The sequence below is a fragment of the Camelus ferus genome, chromosome 2, assembly GCF_009834535.1.
Source record: "Camelus ferus isolate YT-003-E chromosome 2, BCGSAC_Cfer_1.0, whole genome shotgun sequence".
NCBI classification, from domain to species: domain Eukaryota; kingdom Metazoa; phylum Chordata; class Mammalia; order Artiodactyla; family Camelidae; genus Camelus; species Camelus ferus.
In genome coordinates, this window is record NC_045697.1 from 70,073,288 (window position 1) to 70,094,831 (window position 21,544).

General features: G+C 45.8%; 1 protein-coding gene and 1 long non-coding RNA gene across 2 annotated transcripts; one reads left to right on the top strand and one right to left on the bottom strand.

The window, feature by feature from the left end:
• Positions 1 to 784: 784 nt before the first annotated feature.
• Positions 785 to 19,312, bottom strand: C2H4orf54 (chromosome 2 C4orf54 homolog). The gene is given in 4 exon segments (XM_032460477.1): positions 785 to 5,451; positions 12,919 to 18,184; positions 18,186 to 18,393; positions 19,209 to 19,312. Coding segments are annotated over 2 exon segments (5,409 nt in total). The 5' UTR covers positions 18,363 to 18,393; positions 19,209 to 19,312; the 3' UTR covers positions 785 to 5,451; positions 12,919 to 12,952.
• LOC116657559 lies at positions 17,413 to 19,300 on the top strand. The gene is made up of 3 exons (XR_004312690.1): positions 17,413 to 17,553; positions 17,894 to 17,974; positions 18,280 to 19,300. It is a non-coding gene; the product is annotated as an uncharacterized LOC116657559 (long non-coding RNA).
• Positions 19,313 to 21,544: the final 2,232 nt, after the last annotated feature.

The following is a 21,544-nucleotide window of genomic DNA, read 5'->3' on the forward strand; positions in this document are numbered from 1 at the left end:
GTTCTCGAGTCAGGAATACTCAGCGTAGGACGGGTGTTCCGCAATGAAGCCTGTGAGGTCACACAATGCAGAGTAAACCAGTGCACATTTGAGGCAAAACAGAAGATGGAATTTCAGAATTAACTGGAAACAAGAGCTGGAGGCCAGTCAGGAAAATACAAGGCCTGGAACTGCCCTCAATTTTCTTTCTTGCCCTACAACCCCCGACCCTGGACAAATGTGAGGAATCTAGGATGTATGTCTTTGTAAAGTGCGGGTTCAAGTCTTTGGGGGGCTTTAATCTTAAGGTTTTAGTGACTTCAGTTGACTAGTGGTTGACATGTGACAGCACTGATCCTCCCTGTGCAGGGGGTCCCCGAATGTGTGCCTCACATATTTAGGTTTTGAAGGGGATGACCACAGTGACTTTTGCGGGCCTCAGCATGGACCCTCAGGGACACTTGTTGTCCAGATTGCTTCTGGGTGTCAGTGGAGCATCACACACTTTGGTAGGTGCCCCTCAAATGCTACTTAATAATGCCAGCTTTCTGGTCCGTCAGGTGACACGCTCTGGGTACAGGGAAAGACCGTACCAGACTCTGACCTCCAGAACTGTAAGAGAATAAATTTGTACTCTCTTAAGCCACCAAGTTTGTAGTTATCACAGTAAGAGAAAACTAACGCAACCTGGATGCGAAACACTGTAATAGGGTATTTTAGTCAAATGAAGGATTTAAATTAGAAGACAGAAGAAAATGAAAATGTCTGAAGCTTGTTTCTGAGTTAAAATAAAGACAAGCAATGCTTGGTTTCTTTGCATTTATGTTTACTGGAAAAACAACAACACAACAATTTTTTTTTCCAAAAGAGTCAAAATGAAAGACCATTACACAAGATTGCACAATCACTTACAAATGCTGGCAATTAAAGTAAGTAGGCTAATCTCACAGAGTCCTTGTCTACGTAGTTTTCTCCACGTGCGAGACACCGATGAAGTGACCCTCAGAGCTGTCGGGCTGGGTTCACAGCGCCGTCGGCCATGCTCACTGCATTCCACAAGTGAATCACATCAGACCTCAGGTAGGAACTCCTCCGCCAAGATTTCTACCTTGAGAGCAGTTTAAATTTTCACATTCTTTCCATTTACCCCTGGCTTTTTTCATAGTCAGGGGTATAATTCAGCATTATCCAATGTCTTTCTCCATTTACCACACAATTGACTCTCCTCTGTTTGGGACATAACTTCCTCAGTCTTCACATTCTTTTCAACCACCACTGTCTTTACTGTACAATAAGATGATTTCAATGTAGATAAAGAAACCTACATCTTTAAAGGGGGAGAAAAAGACTACCTGCTAGAAAAAGGGTACAGGTATGACAAATAATTTCAGGGGGCCCTGGAAAGGACATTTTGCTATTAACACTAGCTTATAAAAAGCAATTATGAAACTTAAAAAAAGAAATCAAATTAGATGTGTTGTGTGTGTGTTTTATTCTGCACCATTATGAATCAAATTGGAATACATCTAATAATATGCTCTAGTTTGCAACATGAGACAAGAATGTTAACAGCTTACAAATACTGCTGTGAACGTTCAGTTGTCTTCTGAGACATGGGGCATACAATGTGTTTTTGTTTTTTTTTCCCCTAGAAGACCAGAGTCTGCAATTCTGATTAGATTCAAGCTCAAGGTACAATTTAGCAAATGCTACATGCTTTATTAATGATTTTATGCACCTGTGAGGTCTACTTAGGACCCAGAAGTTAGTTAAGAATATATAAACAGTTTCCTGAAAATATGTATCATATCTATATGTATATCTCTTTAGGAATTATGTAAAAGCCTAACATATTTTGTGAATTTGATTTTTATAAGTAGTTTTCTAAAACAAACCTACACATAATTTTCCCTCTCAACAGTACTGATAAAATACAGGGCACCTTTTTCTTTCAAGTATTTGGGTAAAATAGCATACCCTGAGAATTTGGGGTGCAAACCTACACCTTGTAAACTGTAGAATGAAACTCTTCAAGCACCACATAGGAAAATGTATACTGTGATAGTTTTAAAACACAGAGACTATTATTGAATATGTTTTCTCATGCACATATATATATATATTTATCATGAGATTATAGTCAATCTACTTAAGAATCAATACTGTCCTGCAGTCCAAAGTATTATTTCAGGTAGCATGAGCATTCAATTTGTAGCAAACACAGACTTTCATTTCTATGAAATATGAAAATAATTAAAATGTGTTAGATCTCTTTAAGAGGCAAGAATGATGAAATCAAATCTGATTTCCTAGTGATGTAAGGATGAATTTGAAATGTGTGTTAGCATTTAAGATTTACCATAAAGATGTCAAAGTGTAATTTGCATTAGCTTATCTACTCAATATAGCTAGAGTGCCGTATACAGACAGACATCCAGAGACACAGACAGACATCCAGAGAGCCTATGGGTTAAGTCTCTAACTGCGTATCTGGGCTTCATTAAATTATGAGGGCAATTTCAGTGAGTGCTTTTTAAGAAAATACATTCTGGTGAATTAAATTTTCATACTGGTTACAAATGGGTTTGGTTTTCCAGAAACAGTTCAAATGGAGCATGTTTCAACCTGACCATTTAACCAACAGGGAAAAAAGAGGAAATGGGCTGAGATTTCTACCCACAGTGCCCTGCGGTTCATCTGGAAAACTGAGTCACCAATGTAACCCCGAGAGGAAAAGGCAAAAGCCTGGCTCTGCAATTCTGATTAGATTCGAGCTCCAGGCACTGTTCAGGAAATGCTACCTGCCTTATTAATGGTTTTGTGGGCATGAAACACAAGAGGGTAGCTGAGCAGCTAAAGGCACATTGTTAGGGTAAGAGTTTTACTGGTTGGAGGGCTTCCTAGACTCTTGTTTTAGTCCACTTGACTTTGGTTAAACAAGGAAGGGCACAACGACTTCATACAAATATCAATGCAACCTCTCAAGAAATAATAAAACAATGAAAATGAGAATTTCAATTTACCTCACGTCTTTAAAAATGTTCTTCCCAATCATTTGAGGTAGGAAATGGCCTGGCAGCTTTGGTTTGGCTTTATATGGTTTGATGAAATAGAGAACCATAAAATTATCAGCAGATAATATAGTGCTCACAGACTCACTGTAAAGTTACATTTTGAACCATCTGGACATTTACTACATCTGTAGCAGCTTCTCAGAGGATGTGGCCTCGCTGATAGAACCAGCAAATGAGAAGTTCTCCTTTCTTTCCTTAGTTCTAGTCTACCTCAGTGTGAGAATAAGGCTCAGATCTGCTGGTGATTCTAATGATAAGTAGCTTCCAGGGTCCCTGGACCCTTGGTCGGTAAGAACTCTACCATGTGTTCTAGGAAAGGAGATGTCTCTCTTTATGAAGACCTGACAAGTAGTTGACAATTCAACATGACTGCTGGGTTCTCCTAAAGTCACACATAGTTTTTAAACAATCTTATCAATTTTAGTTCTATCTACCCAAATCCTATATAAGTTTCACCAGATGTGTTCAAATATTTGAGATCTCATGGTGCCACTGTGAGTATTGTAGGTTTGAGATCTTTGATGGATTCTACTTTCTTGTTTCAACACTGGGTGATTTCATACCTAGCCAATCTCTACTGAACATGAGGAAGGGCCGATGCTGTCAGAGAAGTTTCCCCGTGGTGGGAAATTAAGTAAGCTCTGGGGTGAATCTGTTTGTGTACTTGGGTAAGAAGACCTCTGTGACAAAGGAGTCACACCTTCCCCAATATGGCGCAAGGGCATCTTTTCCAAACACAGTGACTATTTCAGACTTTATGTTCCACATCTCACAGAGGCTATCCACTTCATTTCATAGTTCATCAGCCTATCAATTGATTGAATTGTGGCCAGAGCTGACTGTTTCTGCCTCAAACGCTGCCTTTTACCCAACAGAACTTCTTTTTAGAGTAAGGACTCTTTAAGGAAGGCCCTGAATGTGAAATTGAGTTTTCGTTTTTTTAAGAGTCTGCAATGGAGAGCTTAACTACAAAGTAGTCAGGTTACATAAATCATACAAAAATCAGACTCAGTTTTTACTCATACCTCAGTCATGAATAGTCTAAAATACTGTGGCTTCACGAAGCAATTTTAAGCAGAAACCAATATTGATGACCATTAAAATCAAAATAAAGCTTAAAAAATGATCATAATGGTTTATCTTTGAACAAATAAATAAATAAGAGGAGATTCCTTAAAGAATGCCTGGGAGAATCTTCAAGTTATTCTTTCAAAAAGTAAGAAATAATTCCAATGTAACATTTGTTGAATATATATAGACTCACTTATTAATCATGACAAGCTAAAAATTTATCTATTCAGTCAACTCTTTAAAACTCACGGTGAACACTCACTAAAAGAACCTTCAGAATTGGGCTACCCCTGAGGCAGTATTGAATGTCGATGAAAGATTCTATGACTTGGATTCTCAACATCTCTTAAAACCATAAGGAGCAAGTGATACAATCCTGGGTCATTGCTATCGGAATGGCTATGGCTGGAGAGAATCGGAGCCACCAAATCAGAGCTTACATTCCACTCCACTGCCCCAAACGGGTCACTCTTCAGACTGCAAACAATCCGTGAGAGACAGGCATATGCAACTATGGTGGGAATCATTGAAGAAGAAAAATAATGCTATACACTCATAACAAAGGTTGGATTCCTATAGAGAAATAGGTATTTTATGCCTTTCCGAGACTAAGAATTTCATCATTTTAAATGCAATCACTGGCTTTCCTGTATTTCAAGCCGTTCTATCTTAAGGCAACAAATAGTCTCATGGCATTGTACAAATGGGAAAGTTAAAACAAGGCACAAAAGTTAAAACCACTGTTTTTCACAATCACATTTGAAATCATGCTGAACCCAAGAAAAGAACATACAAAACACAACCAAGAGAATGACCAGGCGTGGATGGTATAGGATTCAAAATGCAGACCCATCATATTTAAATCCAAACAAGTGCTACAACTCTGCCGGCTAGTCCTGCTCTACTCCAAGAATCTATAAGAAGATGTGTGATCCAAATGACTGATTTGCTGGTTTGGTTTACAGCAGAACCAGTCCTATTCTGTTGTATGTTTTGACTGAACTATGAGAACACTTGAGAGATTGTTTGCCTAGCACAAATGCAGGGGGGAAAAGATGACCAGAAGGCTTATATCCTGTATTAAAGTATAAAAAGAAATAGTTTTACACAGAAAAAAAAAATTCAACCAATCAGCTTAGTAAAACTAAAATAACACAAACTGTCTTAACAGGGTTATTCAGAAAAATATAGAAACTTACACACTTGGTTTATAAGAAGCAAAAACTAAGAATAACACATGTAGAGGACGTTTTTCAGATGAATTCTTTGTGCTTTTATAATGCAACCTTCAGATACAGGAAGACTTGTCCATCTTTCTGTCTTGCTCCTATAAACAAACATAATCAAAGAAAAGATTGTTATTTCTAAAAGTAAATCTCACTCTTAAAGAAGCAAGAAAAATGTGAAAATACATTTTATTTACCTATTTAGTTATTTTCCATGTTAATAATGATGAAGTTCACATTTTAAAATGCGTTTGGTAAATGTGTTTCTCAACCTACTGGACATCATACTGACTTCAAAAAATTGCTCTCTTTGAAACATGAATTCAATGCAGTCAACCATTCAAAAATTATTTTAGTGTTAAAGATTTAGTTTCACTGAAATCATCCATAACAGAGATAAAATAGTATGACATATAATATAATGCAGAAATATTTAAACTAAATTGAAACATTTGAAATTTACTGTAACTTATTAATCTTGTTAAATGAATGAACTCTATCCTGAGAATCCTTGTAAAATGAATGATCACTGTCTAAATTATGTGGAATTTCATACTGTGCATTTTGTTTAAAATGAGATATACTGGTTAGAGCCTATAATTTAGTTAGATCCATTCGAAGACAAGCACTCACATGTTCAAAAGCTTACTGAAAATTAGCCCTTTCTTTCTATTAATCACTCTCTAAGTATAGTTTATCTATCAGGATTTTGCCTAAAGAACTTTTAAAATTAACATTTGGGAGTTGGTATTTGAACTTAATATCATGGAGACAGAAATAGAGTGACCTACAGGTAATATTTGTTAAGGATTAAGAGGGCTCTATCATGTGAAAAATAACCTCCAAGAAGTTTCAAATAACAGCTATCTAATCAATTATATGCAATCAGAGTCATGTGGCAAAGGCTATTTTAATCCTGCCATCTAGAAACTGGCCTGTGTTAAACACATGCTTAAGAAAAAAGAAGTCTATAAGTCTCATTATGGATTTATAGCTCATATATATATATATATATATATACTTCAAATTTGTTGATTTTACTCTTTTGTATTTTATATCAAGAAATGACTTTCAAGACAAAAGGGACTGTTGTGGGTTTGGAAACTTCTCATTTGCTAAACTTAAGTTTTTCTACCTTATGAGACACAGAGCAGCAACAGGAAAAGAAAATATAACTGCAAGCGGAGAAGAAGACAATATATGGCCAAGAAGAATAATTTCAGTGATGATCCAAGGATCTAACCACAACTCAGGCTGAGTCCCATCATGAAGCAAGGTTTGCAAAGACTCCTTTAGCAGAGGCAGCACAGAGAGAGGGGAGAAAGAGAGAGGGGGAGACGGGGAACACTACAGGATGGGGGAGCAGTCTGAGATTCAGAGGAGAAATCTACTTCTATAAACCGCTGGCCCCTTTTTAAGGGCCCATAGTCTAGATATGGCCTTTTCATTCATTCACAGGATATTGCTTCAGCTTATATTCACTTCAGAGGAATTTTGTTTGAAATCTTGAAAGTAATGAAGTTGCTCCAATTCCTCTTAAGAATAAAATAATAAAAACAGCCAATTTAACCTATCAGAGGGTCATGAAGAAGTCTGTGAAGACGAGACAGTGACCGCACTGTGGCACCAGGCAGTTTGGCTTGGATGGTGTCCCACGATTTTAGGACCAGAACACATGACAGAGTTCAGCGGGGATGCTGGGTCAGATTTTCCCTTGCTTCACACAGGCCTGCGCCCAGACAGAGAGGAAAATCACGACATGCAGCTGGCAAACTGTACCCAGAGCTGTATAATGTGCTGGAAAGCTGTAGGGGATACTAGAGTCCCCTGGCCACAGCCAACTGGCCTGTCCCAAGGGATCAGGCAGCGCCAAGGGGACTGCAGAGCTGTGGGCATGGCCTGGCTTGGGGAAATATCAAGCAGTCTTGCGTATGAGCCCCTGGTGTTGCCCTGAGTGTCTGCATGAATAAGAGCTGACTTTCTGCCCTGGGGGAGGCCCCTAAGAGAACAGGGGCTTGTGAGGCATTTATAAGGTTCTAGTCTCCAAGGGAGACTGAACTCTTAGTCCATGCCGTGGACTGTGTGATATGTCTTTTGCAGTGATTATACAATTCAATTTTCACAACACTCCTGCAAGGTATCCCCATTTTACAGTTGAGGAAACTGAGGTCTAGAGAGGGCAGGTCACTTGTCCAGAGGAGTAAGATTTTGAGCTGAGGCTGCCTGACTCCAAGGTGCACGTATCTGGACTTTGGGCAAAGCTACTCAGCTCCCCTTCAACTGCAATGTATGAACCCATTGGCATCCAGTGGGGAGATCCCACTCTCAGGTGACATCCCACCACCTGCCTACCCCCCCCCCCCCCCGCAACACACACACACACTGGGAGCCACAGCCCCTAGAAGTGAGGAAACTTTCTCTTTGGGGCATATGATGTTTTAATGACTAAGGAGAGCTAATTTTTTAATCAAAAGAAAAACACACATAGAAGCTTAGTATATACTAGACCACCAGATCCAGGGTCAGTGTCTTAATCTTTTTCCAAATAAGGGAAGAGCGACAATTCACAACAAGGAACTAAGACGAGGAGGGCAGAGAGGGAGAAAGTGTGCAAACCAGGGGTCATCTCAGAGCACGGGCCACCGAACTTGAAGGGCCTGTATTTCAGTTGATCTATTGATCTGGGACAAGTTCTTTTTTCATTTGTCAATTAAGGATAAGAATAGTACCCAGTGGTTTAAAGGATCAGGTAGCATGATGTTAAATCTTCATAAGTAATAAATGATATTAAATCTTCTAAATAATAATAAATGATTAATACACATTAGCTATTACTTTTCATTTTTTATTAATTTTATAGAGGGTCAAGAAGAAAATATACAGGCATTAAAATTGTGGAGAAAGGCACAAAATAATAAAAATGGGGAAAGCTGCAATCCAAGAAAAGAGAAACGGAGAAAAGAAACGATGAAAAAGACATGAGGAAGATAATAAAATAAAACAGTAGCTCTATATAATAATTGGGAGAGGAAGCCACAATCAAGTTAGGGGAAAAAAATTACAAATAAGTGAATTGCTTCAGAAATGTAATACAATGTGAGCTGAAAAGGAAATGTGGAGCTTGCAGCCTGCAGCCCCACGGCCTGGCCTCAGGCACAGGTGGGGAGAATGTGCAGGTGAGGGAGCCGCAGTCCCCCCCACCCCCAGTCCACCCTTGAGGTTGTCCAGCCTGTGATAACAGCAAAGCTCAAGCAAAAAGGGAGGAGAAGAGAACAAGCAAGGTGGGGCACTGAACTACATCAACAGTCAAGTGAATGGGAAGGAGAAGCCACAATAGGGAATTTAAAATAAAAAACACAAAACAGAGAACAGAAAATAAATTCTCAAATAAATGGCAAGAGAAGAAAGAAGGAGACATAAGCTCATGGGCCCGATTCCAGGAAGGAGGACCACCAAAGGAGAGCGGTCCTGGCAGGACAAAGAGAAAGGGACTGGGCAGCAGTAAGAAGGAAGCAAATAGAAAGTAGACTCTGGTCTGGCGATAATTCAGATTTTGATCCCAACTCTGCCCCAAAGGGACGCTGTGACTTAAGAGGGGTCACTTAACCTCTCTGAGCCTCAATTTCCTTCTGCAATTTTAACATTGTGGGACATGGTTTGATAATCTAAGGATCCTTTGAGACCCCCTTAGAAAACTCTACAAAAATAGCTCCCCCTGAATCCAGCCCCGTTTCTCTTTCTCCTTCAGATGTGTGGGTTATGCTTAAGGGGTAGAAATAACTCTGAGGAAGTAGGGAGGAAAGAAGGACTAACAATGTAGAAACGGCATAAAGCACACTCAGAAAAGGAGAAGAAAATGGGTTAAGTTTTACTGAAAAAAACCACATTCAAATGAAACAAAATAATTGCAATACCCTCCGGGTAGCAGGCATGGTGCCAGTGAAAGTCTTCTGCTGCTATTGCTACATATTTATCTGTATGCCTTTGTAAATGGTATTTAGTAGCAAGTTTCAAATAAAATTTTAAAATAAATATGGCATCTAAGTGGGTGGGCAGGAGGAAGCAGGAGAGGGAACAAGTCAGCTACCTGCCCCAGGCGGCAGAAAACCCAAACCGAAACCGTCTCACCAGAAAGGGCATCAAAGATCCTGGGGAGAAGTGACTTTCAAAACAAAAATCAACAAACGACAAAGGCCTAAAACACAAAAGGCCTAACAAAAAAAAGAGGAAATAGTGAAGTTTAGACTGGTGAGCCTAGCATACTGGTGTGTGGCAGACGGGTTCCTGTTGTGACTCTCTAGCCACTGGGCCACTGGCTGTGAACAGCCTCGTCCATTCCTTATAATGTGTGATGTCCTTACTAAAGAAAAAAGAACATAAATAATGTTCTAATTATCTTCTGAGGGGCGTTGTGACCTGGCAAAGTTTGAGGAGGACTGCAGCTTTGACCACAGGCAGAAAAGAAGTGGGAAAGACTCAGCTACAGAAGCAAAACTAGAGGGAGACTCATAACGGAATACTCAGAGCGCAGCAGCAGCTGGTTGTGCTTGGATCTGTACGGGGGAGAAAGCAGGGCTCCCTGTTACAATGTACAGCTAAAAACAGATGATGAAATGCTTATTATTGGAGCTGGAAGGATTGTTAAAGGTTAACACAGGCCTTGAACACTGGCTTTGCGGTTCTGTGTGTCCAGGTCTGTGTCCTCCAGCTGGAGTGTAGGCTCCGGGCCTGTGGGACGGTACCAGGTCACATGTGGGCTTATAGCCTCACCGCAGAGTAGTACACCATGGCTGGCAGACAGTAAACACGTAATTCACGTTTGTAGAATGAATGAGGGAATTATTGCATTTCAGACATTCATTTTACAAATGTCCGGAGAGGCACAGCAGATCCAGGTGTTCTGGCTGCCAGGTCAGAGCTCATTCCACTCGTCTGCCATCCTCCGTTTGCTCCCTGTCTCCTACCAAGGAACAAGCAGCGGCCTGCAGGGCACAAGGCCTGGTCCAGGAGCTGGGAGCCAGCCCCACGGGGACTGCCTGGCTGTCTCACTGCCTGGGGACCTCAGCAAAACCATCTCCTTCTAAGCCCCAGTCTTCTTGGTGAAATGCTGTGCTTGGATCAAATCATTTATGTGACTTCTTAGTTGAAAAGGGCACATGAAACCCTATTTACCTCAAGGAAAAACTCTGGAATAAGTCTAGTATTCAAAAGAAGTCTTAAACTGAAACCAGCTTCCAAGACTTCTCACTCTGATCATCTGCATGAATACCTACTGATGAATGAGTGTGTACAATGTAATTTTTGATGAATCTGAACACTGTTGGAATTTTTTTCCACATAAGGAAAAGTACTATACACATCTTTTTTATGTATCTGGCTTTTCTTTGAAAGGTGGCACAGAACTTGCAGGGAGATTTGAGCTATTATCTGAATTTGGGTCATTGAATTTTTGCCTGTATGCAAAAAGCTACTAATTAGTTCCTGACCAGTCAAATCAGGAAGCCAGCTTTTGCCTTTCTGTCTGTCTTGAGGGCTATGGACTAAAATAAAGGTTGAAGAAGGGAAAAGCTTTCAGAGAGATCATTGTTCAAATCTCCCATATGAAAAACTCTGATTTGTATCTGTGTCTGATGGAAACAACTCCAGGGCTAATCTCTCCAGGCTCAGCGACAGGAGAAAGGCCAAACGCAGCTGCCAAGGGGAAACGATGTGAGTGTGTGCCCGGTTCCTCCCTCCTCTGAGCCCTGTCCTCCCTTCCCCTTGCTCTGCACCTCCACAGCTCACAGAAAGGCCTCGCAGGATTAGCTGCTCCAAAATAGCCTTAGGTAAACACCCTACCTGTCCAGAAGATGAAGACGCTTTTGTGCAGAGGCTACACTTTTCCTTCTGCAAAACTGATTCTCTAATTCTGAGCCTCTTCCACATACATTTAAAAAAAATTTTCTACACTGAACATTATTTATCTTTAATCCTCCCCTGCCCTCTTTATTTGTGATTCACACATTTGCTTGTTGCAAATTCTTGGAAAGGAAGAATTACAACCATCTACTAGACTGCAAGTAAAATTAGACTTATGCTTTCACCTGATTGCTCAGAGAAAGACCCAAGGATTTCTGAACAGTGGCCGAATGTTGTCCTGCAGTCCAGTAAATACAGTGCAGAGTAACAATCCCTTAATTTTGCAATACACTGTTATCTGGCGTTCAGATAAATTTTGAGTAGATATTATTGACCCATGAGTGTCATGCATGCCCAAGAACACAGCTGGTGAGAAATCGCTGCGACTCTAATCTAATGATTCTGCATCCTAATTTTAGACTCTTCCACTGCACAAAGAAATGATGTTCCTCTACTGCTTTTCAGTTCAGACAAGGGAGGAATGGTTTATTTCTTTCCTATAGGCAAAGATTTTCTCTCCCCTTTATCGCCGTTCTTATGATCTTGCCAAGGAGTGAAAGCCCCAGAAGCATTAATGATGTCCTCCCTGCTCTGAGGAGGACAGGGGAATGAGGGCGCAAATTTGTCCCCACAGTGCTGGCAGCTTTTTGCTGTATCAGAAGGTGGCTTCTGTCTTATGTGTTTGACCTGAAGTGTCTGGTTCAGGGAAAGCCAAGCTCACCTTTTCTGCCAAGTTTCACAGACTGTGTGGTTACAGCAAGGATTCCTGTCTGAATTTGGATTAACTTGGTAGGTGTCAGGAAACTACTCTATCTGATTCCCTTTAGAGGGAGCAAGGGGAATTTGATTCTTTCCAAAGGGAGAGAATGCAGATATGAAAAGGATCCCCTGTAGGGATTCACAGTAGAGCACAGTGGATTTGTCTGAACAGACTAGATCAAACACAGAAGCTCTTTCCAAGGAGCCACCAAAGCTCTGGAATTTTCCCCCCTTGTAGTGGTCATGCTGTGTGTGTGTGTGTGTGTGTGTGTGTGTGTGTGTGTGTGGTACCTTAAAGACCCTGGCCTCGCCTAAGAAAAAAGTATTCTGATTGTCTGAAAACAAAAACAGGAGCTTAAAAATACAGTCTCTTTGTATAAGAAACTTCAAGAGGAAGATGTGGTGGAGGGAAAGAAGCCTTTCTGCAGATTTGAGAAAACCTCCTAACAAGAACACGTCAGTCTTTGACTCTCCCTGCCCTGAGGAGCAGCCTGATTGACCGTGCTCCCGAGGATGCACGTGCCTCTGTCACTGCGGCAGCCAGGAATAGAGCGAAGCTCATTCCACAAAATCCAGACCGGGTTTTCATTTCTTCCCCCTGCCAGTCTTCACCCAAGGCTAACCTAACAGATCGAAGGTTCACATCCCTCCTACTCACTGTGGGAAAAACACTCAGGCAATTTGGAAAGGTCAAAGGGGAGAGGCCAGCCACTGGACTGAGGAGTGTGGAGAGAAGGAAGCTTGGCTAGAAAATCAGCTCCTTAATAATTTGGTTGGGGTTTTGCTTTATTCTTCCGAAATGCCCATTCCTAAAAACAGCCTCCTGGGCTGTAAATCTGCCACTTCAAACACAATGAAACAGAATTGCCTTTAATCCCTTAAACCCGATTATTGAAGTGACATTCACTCACCAGCTGCTCCGTTGTGGTTTCTGGTGACCTCTCCTCATCTGTGTTCCACCACAAAGCTCATGGTGGTGCCGTCAAAGGAGGGGGGGGCAATGATCCGTGGCCCCAGGGGCTGCGAAGTGATGCTGATGACAGGCTTGCCATGCAGCTGGGCGAAGCCCTTGGCCCCCACCAGCTGGGCTGTGGCTGCTGGGGCAGAGGAGGAAGAGGCAGGAGACTGACGAGAGGCCATGAAGTATGGGGCCTCGGTGAATGCGGCCGCTGCCTCTTTGCTGGGGGGCTCTGCTGCCATGGGGGAGAGCTCACCACCCCCTGGAGTGTGAGCAATTGGTGTGGGCTGCAGGGCATTGGCGGGCAGCACCGTGGGCAGAAACCCAGGGTAGATCATGTAGGTGGGTCCATAGGCCCCGGGACTCAGGGCCAAAGGAGGCATAGGGAGGGACATGGGAGCCACAGCCTGCTGCTGGGAGGTCATGGGCACATCTACATACTGCCCTGTCTCGGGGTCAAACAGTCGCCGGGTCATGGGCTGTACTGGCGTGTCCACCAAATAGTACTGGCCAGTCGTCACATCCAGGAGCATCTTGCGCTGGGTCTGCTGAGGCTGTGGCTGCTGGAAGGGGTCTGTGGGGACTGGAGCTGGGCCTGCAGGGGCTGGGGCAGGCATGCCTGGCGGGGAGAAGCAGAGGACCTGGGGCTGGGCCCCCTGCAGGGTGAAGGGCAGCGGCTGCTGGTGGTAGATGGCGGTGGGGGGATGCTCAGGGCTCTGTGGCCCTGTGGGGGCAGCGACGGTCTCCCGGGGGTTGTCAGGTTTGGTGCGCCAAGCTGGCCGGCTGGTTCCACTGACCTGAGAGCCTTTGGGGCTACTGGGGACCTGACTGCGGGCACTCAGCGGGGGCAAGCTGCAGAGGGTGGCTGCAGAGGAGGCTGGGGGCCCCTCCCTCCCAGCCCCAGGCCTGCCTGGAAGCTCCCCGGCTGCAGAGCTTCCTTTAAGGGGGATGGTCAGGTAATTCTCACAGTCACTATTGCTCTTTTCCAAATTGCTGCCATTTTTCCTGTTGGTCACCTCTTCGAGAGGTGCCCTGGTGGCGGGAGAGATCTTGAGGGATCGGAGTCCCTGCGATCTGATGCTCTTGGCTGCTGAAGGACTCTCCGGAGAAGGCCCTTGTGGGAACTTGCCAGCCACACCCCCGGTCTTCTGGGTGCTGCTGGCACTCACTGTGAACACATTCCGGTTGCTGGGGAGGGGGGGCAGGGGCTGCAGGGGCTGCAGGGGCTGGGTTCTGTCCACATCCTTGTGCACGGGGGGAATATACAGGGACCGGGGCCGCTCCCTGGCCAGGTTCTCGAAGGCGGCCGCGCGGGCGGACACACTCTCGGCACTTGGGTTGGAGTTTCTCCGCTGCAGACGCTCCACGGAACCCCCTCGCAGGACCACCCCGCCTTTGTTTCCGGTGCTCCGCTCTTCTGCCTCACCCAGCCGTCTACCCAGCTTGTCGGGGTCCCGCTCAGCACCCCCAGCCCCCTCCCTCTCCTCACTGGCGATGAGCGACAGGACGTGGCTGTCGGTCATCAGGGGCAAGGGGTCACTTTTCCGCTTCCACTCGTTCCTGTTGAAGCTGTACAGCTCTTCCATGGACCTCACGGCGGCCGTCAGCTTCTCCAGGGCATTCCGGGATGGCTTGGGGCCTTTCCCGTCCTCCTTGACCTCCTCCTCCTTGACCTTCTCCGGGGTCCTCTGAGCAGAAGCCTTGGAGACAATCTTGAGCACAGGCAGGTACGAGCCCTGCTCCGGTTTATTGGGAGCGATGGTGGCCACAGGCAGCCTGCCAGATGCCCTGTGAACCAGGACAGTCCCTTCTGGCGAGGAGGAGTTCAAGGCCCGGCTGCTGCCCACCTTGCCCATGTTCTCCCTCGGCTCTCGGTCCATGCTGTCTTCCCTCTGGTTGACAAGAGTCTGGCACGTAATCACCATGGGGGACAGGGATCCTGAGCCACCAGCTGCAGGAGCCAGCTGCCGGGGTTTGGGCCCGGTCAGACCCTGCTCTGGGGTAACACTGCCCTTGTCACTGCTGTCCCCAGACCCTTTGATTAGTTTCCGGACATCTCTCACCTGGTGGAGGGGGCCTTGGGCCTTGGACTTGTCTCTGACGTCTCTCACCTGGAACTGGGGCACTTTTTCCAGGTTGTCCCCCCGGAATAGTTTCTGCTGTGCCCTGCTGTTGTCCTCTGTGGTCTTGAAGAGGTTAGAGGCGCTACCACTGGCCAGTTTGGGCGTGAGCAACTTGGCAATGTTGAAGTCAGAGCTTGGCTGTTGCACACTCCCCAGCCGGATCTTGATTTCAGGAGCCTTGGGCCTAATCACTGCCATGGAGGTGGCCTGGGCAGCAGGGTATTTGGTGGCCTGCTTCCCCGGCTGCTTGTCCTTAGGTGTCTGCTGGATATTGGGGACAAAGAGGCGAGACATGATGGTGGACTTGCTGGCAGAGATCTCCCCGAGATCAGCCCTCCAGTCACCTCCTTTGGGGAGTTTCAGCTTCCCAATGGGGGCTTTTTCTTCCCGCTTCTCAGCCTCTTTCTCCTTCCATGACCGGAATGCACTGTTCTGACTACGGAGGAAGATGCCCTTGACAGTCTCTGATGCACTCTTTTTAATTTCACACACTTCTTCAGTGTGTCCCTCAGTGAAATTACGGCTGGAGCCTGTGTGGCTCTCCCGAGGGGCACTGGCTTTGAAAATTGGGGATTTCGACTCGGTTAGGGACCCCTCCCCACCTGCATCAGACACGCTGACCACCGTGTACTCAGAGCCGGCCTCTGAGTGGCGAGAACTCTGCCTCTGCAGGCCCCTTTCCCGCTGCTTCTCACCCCCCGGAGGAGGGCGCTCAGTCTCCTTGGAGGTGCTGGAGAGATTATGGTGGGATGTGTCAGTGACTTCTCCCCTCTCCATTTTGAACTCATGCTCCCGCTGCATCTTCTTGGAGATGACATTTTTGAGCAGACTGGAAGCAAACTTGGACTTCTTCTGGGGGCCGTCAGCGCGGGAGGCCGGCTTGCTGCTCTCAGACGTCTCTGAGCCATCATCGGTGTACACCGACCCAGGGCCCTTGCTAGGGCCTTTGGTTGTGGCCCTGTTGGGTCCAGCGGCTGAGCTGGCTTTGCTCTCACTGCGTAAATTCAGAGGCTCAAGAAGGGTGACCACGCGGGGGCCCGACTGGACCTGCTTCTGGAAACACAGAGGTGTCTCCACGTGTTTGATTTCCCCCTCGACTTTGCTGACTACGAACTCCAAGGCCTTGGTCTGGGACTTCTTGGACTGGATGTAGAGCTGGTCTGTGGTTGTCCTGGCCCCACTGCCCTTCCTCAGACCCGCAGCCACGGAGGCCGCGCTGCTCCTGAGGAGGCTCTGTTCCACCCTGGCTCCAACACCTCCACATTTTAAGTCCAGGAAGGTCGACCAACGCCCAAAGCCGACTTCAGAGAGTGCGGAGGACTCCCGGGAGCTGATGTTTAGAGCCTCAAAGTAGGGGTAAGCGAGGCTCCGGAAGGCCCGGGAGGTCAGGTTACGCACCTCTTTGTCCGCATCGTCCAGCTCGCTCACGGCACTGGAGGCTCCGCTGGAGTAGTCCACCAGCTCCTTCGCCCGGATCGCCCCGCACCGGGTTTGCAGGCGAGCAGGGACGGCAATGAATTTCTTTGCATGGTCCTGAGCCACGGCTGCAGCCGGGTTTTGCTTCAGTGAACTTGAATTGTGTTCAGCAGCTGTAGAGACGCGGAGGCTCATGTCGCCTTCATGCTTGGCAGCGTAAATAATGTTTTGCTTTGCACACACGTTGCTAGGCTCATTTATAGCCCGGGAAGTCGGTTTGATTGATAGGAGGATCTGGCTTGCTGTACTCCCACAGCTGCTTGCGGCGGCTGCTGCGCCTGAAGCTGCCTCCGGGGGCTCCGGCAAGGGCTCACTTGGGGTGGCAGTGCCAGGCCCGGTGGGTGGGGGAGTGGGGTCACTGTCCGAGGGGCCGCTGCCCACTTCCGTGCTGCTGGTGTCGCGGCCGCTGCTGCCTGCGCCGGGACGGGCCGGGTCACTGCTGGTGGGGCTGGGTGTCCGGGTGGCGTTGGTGCTAGGAGTGGTGCTGAGGTAGCAGCTGTTGTCGTCGTCCTCTTCGGTCGGGGTGGTGACGTCCCCTGGGGTCTCGTCGCTGCCACCAAAGGAAGCATAGTCCACGAATGAGTAGATCACGTTGTTGTCCTCGAAATCCCAGCGGGAGGCCAAGCCCACATCGAAATCCATGTCCTGCTCTACCTCGCTCAGCTGGATCTCATGGGTGGTGATGTAGTGAGCCTCCTGATTTTTGGGGGGGTCCCTGCTGCCCTGAGACTTGGCAATAATGTCTCTGCACTCTGCTCCATCTCCTCCTCCCCCACCTCTCCCTGCTCCTCTTCCTCCCCCTCCTCCTGCTTTTTTCCCTTCTTCTCCTCCCCCAGGCCGACAGCTCACTGCATTCTCACCGCTGTCACTCTCAAAGCCCAACGATGAGGACGAGGTGGCCAGAGCCCCTGTGGATGTGGTGGTATCATCCATCTTGGAAAGGCCACCTTCTTCTGCTTTGTCCACCGGGGAGGAGGAGGAGGATGAAGGTGAGAGGTTGCTGCCCTTATCAGTGCGGGAGAGCTGGGACCTGGACAATTCCGAGGAGGCAGGATTCTTCTGGGGGGTTGGAGCCTCGCCCTCTTGACTGCTGGGTTCATCTTGGGTTTTCTCCTTGGGACTCCTGGAGCCCCTCTGATCCCCTGGGCTCTGCTCCAGCGTGAGTCTCACGGTCCGGGGACTCTCCCTCTGGACTCCCGCTGAAGCGCGCATCTCTACATATTTTGCTTCTCGCTGGGAGGAGGCTGATGGCTTGGGAAGTGGCCGCAGCTGCTGCTTTAGCTCCTGGCTATCTTGAGCTCTGCTCACCCCGTCCCCCACCTCCTTCAGTCTGGCCTGCACATTCAGCTCAGGAGAGGCAGCTTCCATTCTGAGAGCTCGCCTGGGTTTCAGCAACAAGAAGAGACAGTGGTGAGCACTGGGGCTGTCCTGGGTCCCCCTCTGGCCCTGGAGGGGCTGCAGAGTTGCCTGAAGTAGGGTCCCACGTGCCTGGAATGGCCCCAAGGCTGTAGGCGCCACGGTGGCGGCTGCCACCACCTTCCAGTTCTTCAGCCCCTGCAGCGGGTCCCGGGCAAGACTGAGGGAGGTGGGAAGGCTCCTGGATGGGGTGGTAGAGGTGGATCTGTGGCCAGGGGGCTGCTGCTCTGGCCGAGACCGTAACCAGCTTCCCGTAGCTGAGCTGTTCTGTCCAATTGTTTGCCTGGAACCTTCGGCAGCTAGGAGTCTGAATGCCATCGGCCACGGAAGGAGCAGCATCTGCAGGTCGACCCTGGGACTCCCCGAAATGAAAGGAAAGCATGTGCTGTTTCTGGTGAAGCCTTGTCCCTTTCCTGGATGGGGTAAGAGTGGGTCACGTCATTCCAGAAATATTTTTAGTGTCTATTCCCTAGTCATACTGAAACCACACTTAAGGGTAGAGAGAAGAGGCTCTGAGATGAAGAGAGAATGTTGGGGGGTGGAGGAGGCACGTGGGTTCTAATTGAAGTCAACCAAATGTCCTATGTAATCTATTACAATGATGTCTAGCAAGTATGAAATTATTCTTTACTCACTGCCATCTTTTACATGATTTAATGTTTTTTCCCCCTTGTTCTTAAATAAAATCCAAATTCAGGATTGCATTTCAAATCAATTAAGGACACTCCAGAAAGACTTCAAAATCTCCCTTGGACATATGGTAGCTTTATGTTTGTCTCAAAATCTATATATTTTCTTTCTCTTTCATCTCAAATCAGTTGAGTCCTGGTAATACAACTTTTCATAGAGTAAAACACGCTAGCCCTCCTCCCCCAAAGTTCCACTTTATGAAACATAATCTGTTTAAAAACAGGAAGTATTCCTTCTAGAATCCTTACTGTGTTGCCTAGAAGTATAAAAGAGCAATTTTCAAAGACTTAAAACTCAACACTTTAAATAAACTTTTAATTATAGTCACTAAAAAAGGAGAAAATGGGTCAAAGATGACACAAATTCAAATCCCTACAATCTCAAAAAAGTTCCCTAAACTTCTAAAACCATGGCAAGACAATAAACCTCCAATTAAATATAGCCTGATCTGCAGCCTGACGATTCAGTTACACTGGCTGCATTCCAGACCTGCAGGGCACCGAGTCAAAAGGCACGAAAGAACAACGAATACACTTACCCTTTATGAGTACAGTGCAGCTTGGAGGGAGGTTCAGAGAGAAATGTGAGCCACTGGCATGTCCCATGGAAACGAAGCCAAGGTCCCAGCTCACTGGCTCTGAGGTCCCTCCATTTTAGACAATTCAGTAGTTGTGCAAGTGAACTTGCCAGGCAACCCAAGATGGGGGTTCTGTGCTGGCCATCCTCAGGGAAGATCCCTTGGGCACTATCAGCGGAGAACCATGACTCTTGGTTGGGTGAGATCTGGCCCTCATCACCTGCCAGGCCCAGTTCCACCACTATACATAGTTTATGTGTCACTTATGCCGATTGAATAAAGCACTATTTTAAACATCCACATTTGTGGGGAACAAAAATAACACCATCAACCATCCCCTTCCAACATGAGTACCACCCCCACACAGAAAAATGCTCCTTCCTCTGGGTGGGCGTGGGGGGTGGTATGGAGTGGGAGCCCCTAGCAACCAAAGCATCGCCTTCTCATCCTTGGGATGTGGACAGCACGGCCCTGCCCTTCTTCCCAGGACAACTCCTGCCCACATCACTGCCATTAAAAACACGACAAAGGGAAGGCTGGAAATATCAAGTATCACAATGTGGATATAAAGCCAGAGCTCTAAATGAAGAGAGTAAAAGAGAAAAGGAAATAGAAAGAAACAGAGAAGGGGAGAGAGGAAGAAAATGAAAGAACAAGAAGGAGAGAGAGAGAGAGAGAATTTGCTGAATTTGCAATCAACTTTTTGATTATGGAGAACCATGTGAAATGGCACAAAATCCTGGATTCTTAGAGATAATAGAAATTTACAAATCATAGTAATTACAACCAAGAGTTCTCTAGTGCTTACTATGTGCGAGGCACTATCTGAAGCACTTTTAAATGTGTCTATATTAATGTATTTAATTTTCATAACAAGTTGATGAGTTAGGTACAATTATTGTAGTGGTGTTCTAGATAGGAATGCTGAAGCATGGAGATGTGAAGAAGTTATGGAGGCGGTAGGGTATAGCTCAGTGGTAGAGTGTGTGCTTAGCACGAATGAGGTCCTGGGTCTTGGGTCCAATCCCCAGTACTTCCATTAAATAAATACATAAACAAACAAACAAACAAACCTAATTACCTGCACCCCCCCCCCAAAAAAAAACCCCAGCAAAACAAAACAAACCAATTTAAAATTAAATTTAAAAAAAGAAGTTATGGAGCAGAATTCACACCCAAGACATCTGGCTCCAGAGCTTGACCTGCAACTGCTGTGCTGCAGAGCCTGGCTGACCTCCACGCTCGGACTCTCTGCGGCACTAGATGCTCGATTAGATAGAACAACACATCCGAGGCAACTTTGTCTGCTGACTACAAATAAACCATAAAACCATTTCTTGGTTTTGTTTTGTTTTATATCATCAATCTGTGTACACATTATGTATATTCACGGATTAAGGAACATGAGCCTATAAATAAAAGAAAGTAAAACATAATTGGCTCCTTCAGGCAAGCAGAATATTTTCATTGCCCCATTTCAATTTTGGGTTGACTTTTGCCTTGGACAAGAAACCTGGAACACTGCCTCCAGCACCATGGGCCATGCACACTCCATAGCTGAACAGAACACAGAGTTTCTGCCCATCAAGGCAATTATAGTCTAAGAAAGACTTTTTCCAGCACTTTCCATATGGCCCTGTCTGTCATGACAACTCAACAGATTTCAACAATTTCTTCCTGCAGTTGGCAAAGTACAAAATTGGAAGGTTAGATGCCCTGGATGTGGGTTAAAGCATGATTGTTCAATGCCTTAAGCTCTGGAAACTTAACTTCCAGATTCTTGCTTCCTTTAGGGAGCACCACCCTAGCCAAAGCTCCCCAGCAAAGAGAGGTTCATCTGAAAAGAGGTACTCACCTCCAAAATATCTGTGTGGCTCCTTTTCTCTCTTCTAAGTGAATGCCAGTGTAGGAAAAAAAAAATTGTAGAAAGGTGTTTTTCAAATAAAGTCAATTTCCAAAAAGTGGCGTTTAATTCAAACCACAAATTCTGTTTAAAAATCAAATAAGCAGAGAATTTAGAGTAGGACAGACTCTATCAAAAGAGTAAAAAAAAGAAATTCATAAATGGAAAAACAATGACCAATTGCAGGGAAAAATAAAAGAATGAGGAACACCAAACTTCTGCCCTCCAGCATTTTCAGAGTTCTGGGTCAGTATGTGTTACTATGAAATGCTCTCAATTCTGCTGAGATCATTTTTGGTCATTCATTAGCCACAGAGCCTTTTATTCCTGAATATGACTACAGTCATCTATTTTTTTTTTTTAAAGATGAACTCAGGGATTGCCTACCTGATCT